This window comes from Artibeus jamaicensis, unplaced genomic scaffold (genome assembly GCF_021234435.1).
Source record: "Artibeus jamaicensis isolate MK-2021 breed Jamaican fruit bat unplaced genomic scaffold, CSHL_Jam_final contig_781, whole genome shotgun sequence".
In the NCBI taxonomy this organism is placed as follows: Eukaryota; Metazoa; Chordata; class Mammalia; order Chiroptera; family Phyllostomidae; genus Artibeus; species Artibeus jamaicensis.
This window is the reverse complement of record NW_026521968.1, coordinates 4,915,815-4,929,940: the sequence shown is the minus strand read 5'-3', so window position 1 is coordinate 4,929,940 and position 14,126 is coordinate 4,915,815. Positions and strand designations below refer to the sequence as shown.

Genomic DNA, 14,126 nt, shown 5'->3' with positions numbered 1-14,126 from the left:
TGACCAAGGGAAATGGCTCACTCCCCAACTCTGCCACACACCACCATCAACCAGGTGTATTTCACGGTGAGGACTGAAGACTGACTCTGGTGTTTGCCAGAGGTGCCGTGGTGGACAGGGACAAACACACTGGGAAAGCAGGGGCTTGAAGGAGCAGCAGCAGCAGCAGTGGGCCCTCAGGCCTCACCTGGTTTGTCCGTGAGTCTATGACATGCCCTTGGGGTGTCCCAGAAACAGAGGGAGAGTGCAGTTTGTGGAATGGGCAAGTCCTGAGTGGACTGAGGCAGGGGGGACGTGCAAGAGCCTGGAAGCAGCTTTATTGTCTTACTGTCTTCTCCTACTACCTGCCTTCACACAGGCGGCTGGGGCCTGGAATTTCTCCTTTCATTTGTTCCTCCCAGATCCCTAGGGGTTTATGACGGTTGTAATGGGTTGTTTTAAATGTTCCAAAAACTCTAATGGAAATCATAATACATCTGTTTTCTGCTTTTTGCATACCCAGTTATGGATGTATTTGATGAATAAATCATGGGGAAATGAATTAATGATTCCTTAATGATTAGCCTCTTTGGCAGAAACATACTTCAAGATAAGGGATAGTTGGTAGAAAAGTAATAAAGGAACATCTTGATGTTGAATCGGTTGGGAAGTCACACAGGCCAGAGGCTCCTTAGGGTTCTTTCCAGTTGCAGCCCTTGCAGCAACTGGCTGCATAGTCTGGAGCAGCCAGTGGTCCTGTGCTGAATGGAGCAGGAGTGATGGAGGAGAAAGCAGCCTCTACAGCCAGTCCTTCTGTCTCTGAAGATTCAGGAAGGTCAGTAAGTCAAGGGCAAGTGGTGGTCTGTTTGAGAGGCATTTAGGAAGAGCCCAGTCCCTCTCTTCTGGGTCCCTATGCCCAAGGCAGAAATTCAAAAACTCTGGAAAAACCCATGGCCAAGGGGCAGCATGCCTCTTAAAAGAACAGAACATTTCAGTCCAGTGGTGTGCAAACTAGAGTACACATCATAATCACTAGGGGAACTTTTAAAAACAGGTGAATGGGCCCAACATCAGGAGCTCCTGGTTCAGGTCTGGGATGAGACCACGGGTGTTCATGTGTAACACAGTCCCAAAGTGATGCTGCTGCTGTTGCCGGCTCAGGGGCCACACTCTGACAGATACCTTCCCCCCATTTGCTCCCACCTCGGTTTCTCTTTTCCATGGCTGTCCTATCAGCCCCACTATGCTCCTCACACCATCGACCCCTTCAGGCCTTCCACCCCTTGTTGCCCTGGGCTCCCTGCTCTTTATTCCCCCACCAGCTTCAACAGCCTTCCATTCCCGTCTTTCTTCCTGAACTATGGCACACTTGATATTCTTGAACACTGAAATGCCGGTGAGACAGGAGGAAAAACCAGTCCATGCCTGCAGCGGGCAAGGGACACTAACTGCAGGTGACCTGGCCAGGGTGGGCTGGCCAGAACTCCAGGTTCCTCACAGCTGACAGAGTTGCCTGGGGCTGGTGCAGTTCAACAAAGACTCCATGGGACTGTGGGCGAGGTTCGTTTCCTGCGCCTTGGGAGACAGTGGGAGAGATGGGGTCACCTAGAGGGCAGCATCCATGCACAAGCTCAGCTTCAAATATGCTTTCCAGAATTCTCAGACTTTGAGTAGGTATGCATCAGAATCCCCGAGGGCTTGCTAAATTTTGCTGCTGGCCCCCCACCTCCCTCAGAGCCTCTCATTTTGTAGGAAACCCTGGGACTTACCTAAAAGTTCCCAACCTCAAATACTAGAGGATCTCCCAGTAGGGGCAGCCTGTGGGATCCATGGAGACCGAGGCCAGAGATGAATACTTGTTGAATAAAGGAAGGAATGAGAATGTGCACCATCCATGTTTAGTCCTTAGCCACATACAATGCACTCTCTCACCCAGTGCAACCTTGGCATTCCCAGGCTGGTACAGATTTCCCACAGTCTGAAAGTAGAGCTTTCCTCTAAACCCTTTCATAAGCCCAAATGTCATCAAGTGAAGAAGCAGTGACTATTAATTTAAATAGAAAAATATTTTAGTGTTCCCAGACCCAAAATTCAATGCTTGCACTACTGAAACACCTAATTATGTTCAGTTTTATGCTATGTGTAACACCCTATTTGCTCCCTTGGCTTTTCCGATACTATAGGACACATCTTGCTATTAGATGCCCAGAATAAATCCATCAAAGCCCAGGTGCTCACCGACACAGTTCAGAGCCGTGGCGGCCGGCTGCTGAGATGCTGAGTGTGGTTCTGTGGAAGGAGCTGGTGGGGCCTCTCGGGTCTGCTGCCAGCTTACTACAAAACACACACTGAACAATATTTTTGCTTTTCATCTTCCCCCACATAAAGACTGGGTTAACTGTAGTTAGTCTCTAATGATCTGAACCTTTCATCCAGATATCCCTGACAACAGGGGATTTACTATTTCTTCACTTTTCTGTCAGTTATCATTTTGTCTGCCAGGAACTAACACAACCCAGGCTTATGCTGGGCGCTTCCCAGTGTTGAGACATGGACTCCAATATCGCATATAGATTTTTCTTCTGTAAAGCTGCCTAATCCTTCTTATAGTTCTTCTTCCCTGAGAACAGGTGGAGTTGTTCTAAGATGAAGGAAGCTGCGCGCGCTGTGTTATGTCTCTGTTGCCAGGCCAGTCTTGTCTGACTCCCATTCTTTGTACCCAGCAACCTCTTTGGTCCCTCATGCAAGTGAGTTTCTGAGCTGGCCTCAATAGTGGTAGCTACAGCTTGGGATCCGTGAGGTTAGGCACCCCTTTCTCCATCACACTGTGATTTCATGGAGAAATGAATTGAATTCTAGGGGCTCAAAGGCTACTAATCAGGAGCGGGCTAGGTGGACCCACCCTTCCCCTAGTACGCCCATCTTCCCCAGGTTCATGCATCCCTGTTGGTCATTTCTGTAGGAAACTGTGGTAATTATTAGTGGCTGACTTGACTTTAAATAGCTCTCTGTGACATAGGTCCTGCAGTCCTGGAGTTGTTACGAATCTGAAGAGGTGCCCTGAAGTGCACAGCACTCTGTTTGATCTCCACAATGTGCTCTAAGGAATTTGCCCACTTTGCAGGGGTGGGGGTCTCAGAACTCCATGCTGAATCACGTTTGGTCCTTGTGACTGGGGTGTCTTTATTATTATCCTCTAATAGGCAAGGATCACCTAGAATGTTACTTAGCCAAGAAGTGGCAGAGGTGACTGAGTTCAGGACACTGAAAAAGCCCAAATGCCCTCAAGGGAACACAGAGGATGAGGGGTCACAGAAAAAAGGCCCCGGAGAGTAGTAGGAGGCTCCCCCAGGCCCAGCCCCTTGGGAGAACTTTCTGGACAAGTCCGGATCAGCACTAGCACAGCTCCAGGTAGCCCTGCCCAGTGGGGACAGGCTCCTCCTTCTTCCTCCTCCATCTGCAGCCTGCCTCTTCTCATGTGATGGGCTGTCATGTGCTTATGGTTCTGGCATCGGCAGTGACACAGAGCAGCGTGGAGGTCTGCTCTGGAGCACATTCCCTACTCCCTGGGCATTTGGCATAGCCAGGTTGGGGTCTGAGGCACGATGGTTCATGACTCACCTGCCGCATGAGCTTGCTTCACCTCCCCCAGTTGCTACCCTGCTCACTGTGCCTGAGGCTCTACAGGGCTCTGCAGAAGCCAGCCAGCAGTTTGTGGGTGGGAAAGAAGGCCCTACTGGCAGCCTGGAGACCTGGAGACTGGAGACCTGGGCCCCAGTCCTGGAGGTGCTGCTGTTCAGCTGCTTTAACTCGGAAAGGGCACTGCATCTGCCGGCTTTAGTTTCCCACCTCTAAGACAGCAGGCTTGCTCCAGATCTTTGGTTTTCTAAGTATCGTAGGGACTAGGAACAGTGGCACTACCTAGATGACTATGAGAAATGTGAAGTCTCAGGCCCCTCCCCACACTTACTGAATCAGAATCAGCATTTCACAAAATTCCCAGGGGACTGGTGATCTGAATACAGTTTGAGTAGTGATGCTCTCCTGACCTCTAAGATTGAGTTTGGAGCTTGTGGCCTCTAATGCTGTGCCACCTGGGGTCCCAGAGCCCTGTTCTGGCAGCTTATCAGTTGCAGACCAAGCCTTGTCCCAGAGGGACAGTCCCCAATTTCTACATGCATCACCTAGGTGAGTCTTCCCAGTTCTAGCCCTTAAAGAGGGTGCCCAGGCGGTTGAAGACAGGTTACTACTGGACTCCCTCCTCTGTGGACCTCTCCTTCCTTCCAGTTACACTGGCCTAGAGCAAGGGCCAGTGAGTAAGCAGCTGGAACTGCATTCAGTTCACCTTCTACTTCCTTTATCACAGATTTAGTCTACACCTATTCTTCACAGCAGCGGGAGACACCCATCCTGCAGAAGCATGCCCTGTGACTTGGAAGGCAATCTGGGAGTAGAACAAGTGTCCTGTGCTGAGAACAATCATATGTGCCTCTAAACTGCATGGGAACAGTAGGGTGAGAGGAAGAGGGAGGAAGATGTAAGGAATGGGAGACCTTCCCTGCTGGGAGTGAGTGTGAGGGGGGAGGTCAGATCCTGTGGCTGCCGCTCAGCTTCTCTCAGTCCCTCAGCCTCTCAGACAGGGCCCTATGCTCTGGGCTGAGTGCGACCCTGGTTTTGCAAGATTCGTATATTTTGAACAACAGGCTGTTGCAAAATGAAAGTCAGCTACTGCATTTGGTTCCCAGCCAAAGACGTGGGAACCTGTTCCCTTTCTAGAATAAAAAGCCAACTGGAATTGTTCAGAGTGATTTTGCTGACATGTGACTTTCCTTCTGTGCTCACTTCAGAACTATGGGAAGAGGAGACACTTCCTCACTGCATGGAGTCATGTCAGAAACACAGTGAAGTATTTAACTGGGGAAATCAATAAGTAAAGATAGTCAAGGAAGTTCTGAGTAGGAGGAGAATCCTTCTTCCTAACACCTTATCTAGAAGTTCTTCCATAGTAACTCTTCAGGTTTCTGAGACCAGTTGAATTCTGAGAAGCCAGGTGGGTGGCTGAGCACAGAGCTTCCAGAAGTTTCCATGGTGTTAGGCTAACATGTGTGCTGTCTCTGTCACATGGGGCTCTATGCATTCCTTCCAGGAGGTGCTGTACTGAACACATAATTCTGAGGTTTGCTCAGACACAGGTTAAACAATAGGAAAGAGGCTGACAACACTGGGAGTCTGGGAATTGTCCAGACACTCAGAAACACGTTACGGCGTGCTTTGACAAAAGGCCAAATCCACTTCTTTATTAGGTAACCACCTCATACCATAAAACACTGGAGGCAGCTTACAAGAAACACATACTCGCTTAGGGTGAAATATAAATAAAAAGTACAAAATTAGATCAGGGGAAATATAAATTAGTGGGGCAGGTTGGCACAGGTGGTAAGTAGAAGCACTTCTGACGGGGCTGTAACTGACTAGATGAAACCGAATTAAGGTGAAAATAAAGCCCTGCCCTTGGGATCAAGAAATAAATGACACATGGAGAGCATAGCAGAGGCTTAGCTTGCTTCTCATAAGAATGCCCAGAGAGTTTCTGTTGACCAGACACGCACCATGTGATCCCCATATAGCCTGGCTGTCTGTGCCAATGGGTGGGGCTGTGCTCATAGTACCCAGTGTCCAGCACCGAGGAGGGCGGCCTCTCACGCTCAGCATTGGCTGGGCATCTGCTTTGGCAACTAACGTGTTGAAATCTGTGACCATGTGCCAACTGGATGAAACCAAGAAATGGATGAGGTGGAGTCTCCAGAGCTCCTCAGTCTGTTCAAAGAGCTGGGGAGGAGTAGCAATAATGCTGGCAGGAGATCCCATGTGGACTTTTGTGCTTGGTTCCAATTGCTGGTTTTTAAAGGGACATTGACAAGAGAAGCAGCAGGAGACAGGGCATCTCTGTTATTGTCTAAGCCCACAGCAGGTTGCTGCCTTAAAAGCTCCAGCTCAAGAACATCAAGGCTTCCCAGGCTCTCCTAAATCAGCAGGGGCACCAGCAGTGTCATAGTAGCCTGTACAGGATGCAGCATGCCTGATGGAGTCTTTATCATGGTTCATTATGGGTTTATCTCATTCTCCAAAGCAGTGGGAGATGCCCATCCTGTGGAAGCCTGGCATCCCTGGCCAGCCTCGGATTCCTCTGGGGCACTGTTGAATGGGGAGTTGCAAAAAAGGCATCTTCTTGCATTGGTGCTTCTCCATCAGAAAGGACTGCTGTTGGATGAACAAAGATGAAATGTATCAGCCCCAGGCTGGACTATGTCCTTTCAAGCCTGTGTGGGGTGAACAAGCCTGGTTCCTGGAGTCAGCCAGACCTGGGGTTTGATGCTGGGCTTCCCTTCAGCAGCACCACTTCTGTGGGCCAGTCAGAGAACCACACTGGGACTCAGTTTCCCAACTGGATATTGAGGATTTGGATCCCAACTCAAGAGATTTGAACATCTGATGAGACCATGAAATAAAATAGATGTTTTGCCCAATAAGTATTGAGGTACTCATCATACCTTTCCTTACAGGCTAAGCTCATCTCTCTCACTGGGTTCTGGATTCTGCCCCCTACCTCTACCTCGGACATGGCCAGGCATCCGCCTGTTTTTGTTTGTAACTTCAATGTCCTCTTTTCCTCTCTACTGACTCCTCTCCTCTGCTTGCCATCCCCCCCTCTGAGAACATCACACTTCAGACCAGCTGTGCCATCACAGCTTTACCCCTGTCATTTCATCACCAAATATTTTGAAGGCTAATCTGCACTCAGTCCATATACGTCTTATCAGCCACTCTGTAGGCAGCACTAGTCTCATTTTGCCCCCACCGTTTTCTGATAAAGACTCATGGCCAGGTCCAACCGCCTTTCCTGAGGACACACACTTTTTGACAGCTCTGAGGTGCTGGATGGTCAGGCCCCCCACTCTTGGTATCATGAGCCCCTTCCCCATCTTTGTCACCTGCCCAGTGTTGCTGCCGTATTACTACTGGGAACTTCTCTTTGGGATCCCCAACCTCCCTTCCTTCCCATTCCTGCCTCCCAGTCCTCAAAAGCAAACATGGCTCAGGGTTCTGACTTTGGCTCCTGTGGAAAGTAACCACAACTACCTCAGGGCACCAAACTGCTTCTGTGAAAGGCCAGATAGTTAAATACTTTAGGCATTACAGGCCAAACAGTTTCTGTTGCATTTCCTCAACTCTGTCGTGATAGCATCAAGTAGCCTTACAGGAATGACTGACCCTGACTGTGTTCCCACAAAACCCTATTTACAAAGCAGAAGGGCCAGCTCTGGCCCATGGGCAGCAGCTTGCCAACCCTGAGTCCAGTGTAAAGAGTATGAACGATAGGGTCCAATACACCTGGTTTCACAATCTGGCTCCATCACTCACTAGTTCCATTATGTCGGACAAGTTTTTCAGTCTCTATGCTCCTTCCTGTGCTTATTATAAAAGGGGAATACTAATAATAAAAACTTCTTCACAGTGTTGTCGAAGGGTGAACTACAAAAATGTGCCTCTTTCAGTGAAAAAGGGACGTCTAAGGGTTTGTCCCTGTACCCTCCTTACTTCCTTCTGTTCATTCCCCACTCCCCATACCAGGCTTTCTTCCCATTTCTCCCTACCTCCCCACCCTCTACAATCTCGTCCACACTCATGCCTGCAGCCCCTATGTCCATCTCCATGCCTGATGTCCCTTATGATTTTAAAATCTGCACATTCAGTGCCAGTTGGGCAGTTCTGTTCATAGATACCATTTCCACCTCAGACCGTGCATGTGCGAAGAACAACACATCACCTTAACCAAATCTGTGCCTTCTCCTAACCTCCCTCGTTCAGGGGGTGGCAATGCTTTCCATAGCTGCTGACGCCACCATGCCCCCCTGGTCCTGTCTGGCGACCTCCTGTCCTTTGCACGGCCATCTCTGCAGTTTACGCTCATGCCCTGCCCTGGACCTTTCTCAGTGGTCTCCTTTTCTCCATGCGTCTGGTCACCAACTTGTTCTGAACATGACACCAAGTTACTCTTGCTCAGGCCCTGCCTAGCCGTGCCACTCTCCAGTCCCTGAAGTTATTGATGGCTCCCCAGGCAGCAGATCCTCATCTGGCTTTCACCTTAACCCTGGTCACGGGCCTACTCACTCATTTCGAGACACTTAATTCTCCCCATTCTGCAGCCCCTCCTTCTGGCTCTCCCAAAATGCCATCTCTGCCTGTTCCCCAGGACCCAGGACAGTGATCTGAAGCCACCCAGCCCCCTTTTCCTCCCTGCAGGGAAGATCTCCCTCACCTGGGATCCTGGAGGCTGTGCAAGCCCATGCTTATCTCATGGCATGCATTTTCCATTTTCTGTGTGCTTTTGTGAGGTGTTGCATACCTGTTTTATGTCTCCCTCTAGATTACAGATTCCTTTGGGGCCAGGGAATGTTTGGCTCTCTGCGTGGCCCCAGCATGCAGCCTTTTTACCTGGCTCCTCTCTGAGCCACCCTGGCAGCTCAGAGTCTGTGTGGGGGAAGTTGATGCTGAGGAGTGGGCCTCCTTTGCCGTAGCTCGGGGCTGTGAGACTTCCACACCTTCCGGCTTTGGTTGCTGGGGAGTGGTGTGTACATGTGCATGTGGCAGGTGTGCAGGGATGTGTGTGTGTGCATAGAGTGAGTGTGGTACAGAGGCTATGTGAGTGTGAGGTGTGTATGTGGGGGTGTGTTGGTGTGCATTCATTAGCAGTGGGGAGATGCATGTGGAGTGTGTGGGTGATGCTCTGTATGTAAGGTACAGTGAGGAGAATATGGGGTGTGGGGAGAGCTGATCCATGCACAGCTGATCCATGGAGTGTATGTGTGGAGGTATGTATGGGCAGTGGGAGAGGTAGGTGTGTGTGTGTTCGTGAGGCCTATATGAGGGGAACATGGGTGCATGCACATGAGGGGAAATGCGTGTGGAGGAAAGAGGTGTTCATTGGTGTCTGTGGCATGTGTGTGTGTATTTGTGACGGAGTGTATGTAAACTCTTACACTCTTCTAAAAGGACAAGACTCCTCCCCTGACTTTATCTATGAGAAATTTTCTATGAGAAGTGCCCAGGAAGTGGAATGAAGAGCAAACAAAGCTTCAGAAAGTTCAGTGACCGAGCAACAAAATCAGATAGCACGATGTCTCCCTTGGTATACAGTTGGGCTATTAAAATGAGCTACTCATTCCTGAAGCTCCTGAGGGGCCCTTTGAGGTTTAGGTGCCACATGGTCTCCAGAGAACCCTGCAAGCAGCAGGCTGAGGGCTGCGGGGGGCCAGGCCCTGCCCAGTCCTCACTGGCATTCTGTCTCACACCTCATCCTGTGGGTAGGCTGGAGGGGGTATCCTAGCTATCTAGACTCTGAAACTCTGAAGGATGAGCTTGGAGGGGCAGCATGAGCTCAAGGAGCCTGCACTCTTCCTTTGAGTCCAGTCTGAGGATCACGGACCTGCAGAACCAGTTACAAACTGCCTGTAAACCATGGACGTGGTCAGAGATTACATCCAGGACAAAGGTCGCAATGTAAGGGAATGGAAACTGCTGTTATCAGAAATATCTTTTAGCGTCAGAGCTTGCATTCATGTGAAGTCTCACGTGAAAGTTCAGTGGATAAAATGTGACAAATCCAGCAGACTGTGTTGGGTGCACAGATGCGCCGGGGTGGGTGGGGTGTGGGATTTCTACCTGCTCACCCTCCAGCCCCCAAGCAGCCTTGCCAGAGCACAGTTCAAAACCTCTTCTGGGGACCAACTCTCCTACTCTAAAGAGAAGTAAAATGACTTGCTTAGGGTCACCCGGCGGCGGTGGCGGGCAATTCCTGTAAGTGAGCAGGCTGCTGAATGGCAGGTCCCAGCCCCTATCAACCTGTCACTCTAAGCCAGCCTCAGACAGTGCAAGGGATGGAGGTCCTGAGGGAGGCGAGACAAATGAATGGGCAGGTTGGCTTTGAGGGTCCCGCGGAACACAGAACTTGGGGACTGAAAAGGTGAAAGTGAAATTTGCCTGATTTCATCCAATGGAGAATGCAGGGGTCTCACAACTTTGAAGGCCCCTGGGGCTTGACAGAAGCCTGGTGTTCTGGGGCTGCTCTTACTCTCACACCTCCTGAAAAATCTTCATGCTGTACACTGTCTTAAGAATGGTCATAATGCTCAGGGACATCAGTCTTGGAGAAAGGTCCCGCCCCTCTGTAACGATGTACCAGCTACCTGTGTTGTGACAGAGGTTCACTTAATCACCACTGGTACAGTGCTGTGGGCAATATCATTATGAGTTACATGTTATTAGTAACACCCTCTCTGAAATAAGGGTTATTATTAGCATCATCTCCATCTTGCAGACTTGGAAACAAGGGCATAGAAAGGTAAAGGAACTTGCCCCAGGTCACACAGCTAGGAAGGAACAAAACTGAATTCAAACTAGACAGTCTGGGTCTCAGCTCATGCTCTTCACCACAGGGTGACTGAACTTCCGTCTTTTCAATGAGAGAAGGACATAAAGGGCAAGGAGCCCCACACTGTGACCCCTTGTTGTTGGGACAAGTGACGTAGCTCCCCAAATGATCACCAGATCATCATTGTTGTTGTCATCTTGCTTAGGTGTCTAATCAGTTCTTATTGTTCTTAAAATAATGGCCAGCGTCCTTCAGAGGGCCTTCAAGGCTCTGCCTGATCTGGTGCCTGCCTACAGCAGGGCCCACATGCTGTCTTGTACTTGCCTCTGCCCTTCAATTGTCCTGCTGTCTTTGGTCCACCACTAATGCAGCCCCTCGCTTAAGCCACTGCCTCTCCCTGGCAGACTCTGCCTTCTGCGTCAGTCTCTCTGGAGTGTTCCAGTGGAGACGCGCTCCTTGTCTTCCTAGCCCTCACCTGACCCTTCACTGTATCCAGTAGTGAGAGTGTTTGGTTAATGTCCGCCTCCCCCTGATGGAAAACTCCCCGAGGGTAGGGACCTTGTGTGTCTTATTCTTCACGGCACCCCCAGGGCCTTGCACAGTGCCTGACACACTCTTCTGAGTGAGCAAACAAATTAAGGTTCCCTTCATGCCTTGATGTTTCATGATGCTAACCATGAAGTGACCCCCACCATTTCCAGTTTGGGGTACACCAAGGTACTCCTCTAGGTGAGTTTATTTACCCAAGAGTCAATGTTTACTAACAACATTTGACATGGATAGAAACCACACTGTTTGCAAAGAGCCTTAGCCTGCCTTCCCAATTTTTGATCCTTGCAACAACAAGGGCAGGTAGTAGTATCCTCATTTTACAGATGGGGATGCTGAGGCTCAGGGCATCACACAGCCTGTTCAACATCACCCAGTGAACAAGTACTGCTCAGGGCCAGATACAGGCATTGTGACTTCTCATCTCTTTCTTTCACTGGCCTGGGGCCACTTCTCCCCACCCTTCTAAATCATCTTCAGATTGCTGGTCTCCTCTCTCTGTTCTGAGGGTCAGATGGAATTCCCCAGAGAAGACACGATGAATATTTCCTCCTTCCAACCCAGCAACGACCTTTGCTCTTACATCCTACCTCAAAAAGGAGTGCCCGACTGTGCCTGCACTCAGGTCCCTGCCCACATAGGGTGGGGTAGATAACAATCTCCCACACACCAGGGCTTGGATCTCAGTCCCTTGGGAGGAGCTGCCCACCTCAAAGTCAGGGTTTGAGGGCCAGACCAGCCCTATCTTTTGGGTTCCACATCCCTGTGAAAAGTCTTACACTTATCTGCCTCTTTGGTTACATGTAGTCAACCGAGCCACTGGCCTGGCTGAAAAGTGAAGCTCAACCAAGGAAACAGTCAGCCCTGGTCTCTCGACTTTGAGGTCTTCCTAATTTGAGGTCTTCCAGGGTGGCTTGGAAAGGTGTTGGCCTCATGGGAGGGTGCCTGAGGAGAATGGGCTGGGGGAGGAGGCAGGGGCACTAGAGCAAATGGATGTGCAGGCAGGTCCTGGCCCCCTCCTGCATGTCCCGTCAGGGCAGGTGCAGGGAGGAAGCAAGCAGGAAGGGCCCTTCTGGGGGCTCTTCTCTGTTCCCTCCTACTCAGGCCAGCTCACACCCCTGCCAGGACACTGTGGCCGTCAGGAAACTTCTCCCAGTGCCAGAGGCTTTTCTCTCCAGCAGGATTCTCCCCAGTAGACTGTCCAGATGGGCCCTTTTCTTCCAAGTGCTAAGTTAATGGGAAACCTTCTTGCGCTGCATGGCAGAACCCTCCGTGATGTATCAGAAGTGGGATGGGCTCTGGAGTCTCTCTTTCCGGTTTCCATACGGAAAAGGATCGTCAGGGGAGAAAATACCTGCCCTCTGTTCTTCTGATGAGCCTGAGCCCAGGCTGACAGATGCCTGTTGGATGGAGTCTTCCTGCTGCTTGCCTGTCCAGCCTCGGAAGACCCGAACCTGCTCATTCGAGCCTGGCCAGCCGCTCTACCAGGGAGGTCTCATGTGCACTTACCTGGTCCCTGTTTGGGGATTTTGGGTGAGAGTGGCAACGTGTCCCTGCTCCTCCGACTGCTAGCAGCTCCAGGTTCACAGGAATCCTGTGTCCCTCCTCCTCAGTCAGTGGCCAAACTACAAGTCCAGTTTCTCAAGAGGCAGTTCAATATTGAAGGAATACCATGCAATCCAGAATAGCAGGCTGAAAGCCAGGGTCAGAGACCCCGTGTAGACCAAGAAGTCCCAGTAATCAAGTGAGCTGAAGATGCCCACGAGCAAAAGCACCAGGCCCAGGGTGTCCAGTAGAAGGGCCAACAGGAGGAGGAAGGCGCACCGCCCAGGGTTGCATCTTCCCCAGGGCCCCCCCAGGAGCATTGCCCCGGAGCGGGGGCAGCGTGAGGAGTCCAGCTGCACTCCCAGAGCTGATGTGCATGGGAGGGTGGCAGGCTTGCCTTCCACTGCCTTCTCTCTCCGCTGGGTGTGAGCAAATGAGTGAGCCGTCTGTCTGGAGCCACGAGGAAGTACATGTGGATCTACCTTTATGAGCACGGCAGCTGGTGGGGCAGGTTAGTGCTTAACTGTTTCACGGCTCAGCAGTGATCCTGATCAAAACAGTCTGACATCACTGCTCACGGGAGTGCATCACTGGGGCAACCAGGTTACACGGCGGAGGAGGAGTCAGCATGCCCTTGGGTGGATTTGCAAAGTCCCGGGACTGGGCACCTTGAAGCTTTGGGCTGGCAGAGGGGCTGCCCTGTGTCCTCTGCTCTGCCTCTCAGGTCCTGGGCAAGTCCTGCTAAGTGACTGGGACACAGTTTCTTCAACTCATGTGATAGGGTCAGCTTCTCATCCTCCTCCCTACTTCTGCCCTATTCTTTCTGGTGGGGACCAGAGATTTTATGTGAAAGGTGTGGAAGAGGGTTTATAGAAATAAAGAGATTTTGAAATGGGCTCTAAGAATTGGTTGTTATTAGCCAGAGAAGTTTCACATGTCTTGTAGCTTCTCTGCTCTGGAGCCCTGAGGACCTGTGCTTCTTTTTTTTTTTAAGAGGTTTTTTTTTTTTTAGATTTTATTTATTTATCTTTAGAGGGGAAGGGAAGGAGAGAGGGAGAGAAACATCAATGTATGGTTGCCTTTTGTGCATCCCCTGCTGGGAACTGGCCTGCAGGGAACCGGCCTGCAATCCAGGCATGTGCCCTGACTGGGAATCGAACCGAGATTGTCTGGTTCAAAGGCCCGCGCTCAATCCACTGAGCTACACCAGCCAGGGCCAGGACCTGTGCTTCTTTCTTCCAGTCAGGCTCATCCCCGAGGCGAGAAAGACTGAGATGACAAAGGGGGTACGACAGGGAGAGAAGGGACTTGGCTTCCGTCTGTGGTCAGCTGGGTGTGGACTGAAAGCAACTCCAGGCAAAAGTCAACGAATGTTTATCTGGTTCTCTGCATTTTTTAGATGGATTAAGTACATGTTTGCTTTCTGTCTCAGGGACACTCCGCACGTCTCCGAGGGGTTATGTACAAAACGAATTGTCTTATAACCGCACCATTCACAGGCTGTTCAGAATGAGCATCAACTGAGAAAAATGCAGCGACAGTCCTCAGCCACCTCCACAGGGCTACCGACCCCCCTACTCGGCCCCGATTAGCTGTGTTGCTCTGGGCACCAAACCTCTCT

The 14,126-nt window shown here is 50.7% G+C and overlaps 1 protein-coding gene across 1 annotated transcript; it reads right to left on the bottom strand.

Moving 5' to 3' along the window:
* Nucleotides 1-5,266: 5,266 nt before the first annotated feature.
* Nucleotides 5,267-12,996, bottom strand: TMEM238L (transmembrane protein 238 like). Its single transcript, XM_053672637.1, has 2 exons — nucleotides 12,470-12,996; nucleotides 5,267-6,240 (listed from the first exon to the last, which is right to left on the bottom strand). The coding sequence occupies exon 1, from the start codon at nucleotides 12,823-12,825 to the stop codon at nucleotides 12,586-12,588; it is 240 nt and encodes a 79-aa protein (XP_053528612.1). The 5' UTR covers nucleotides 12,826-12,996; the 3' UTR covers nucleotides 5,267-6,240; nucleotides 12,470-12,585.
* Between the last annotated feature and the right edge of the window lie 1,130 nt (nucleotides 12,997-14,126).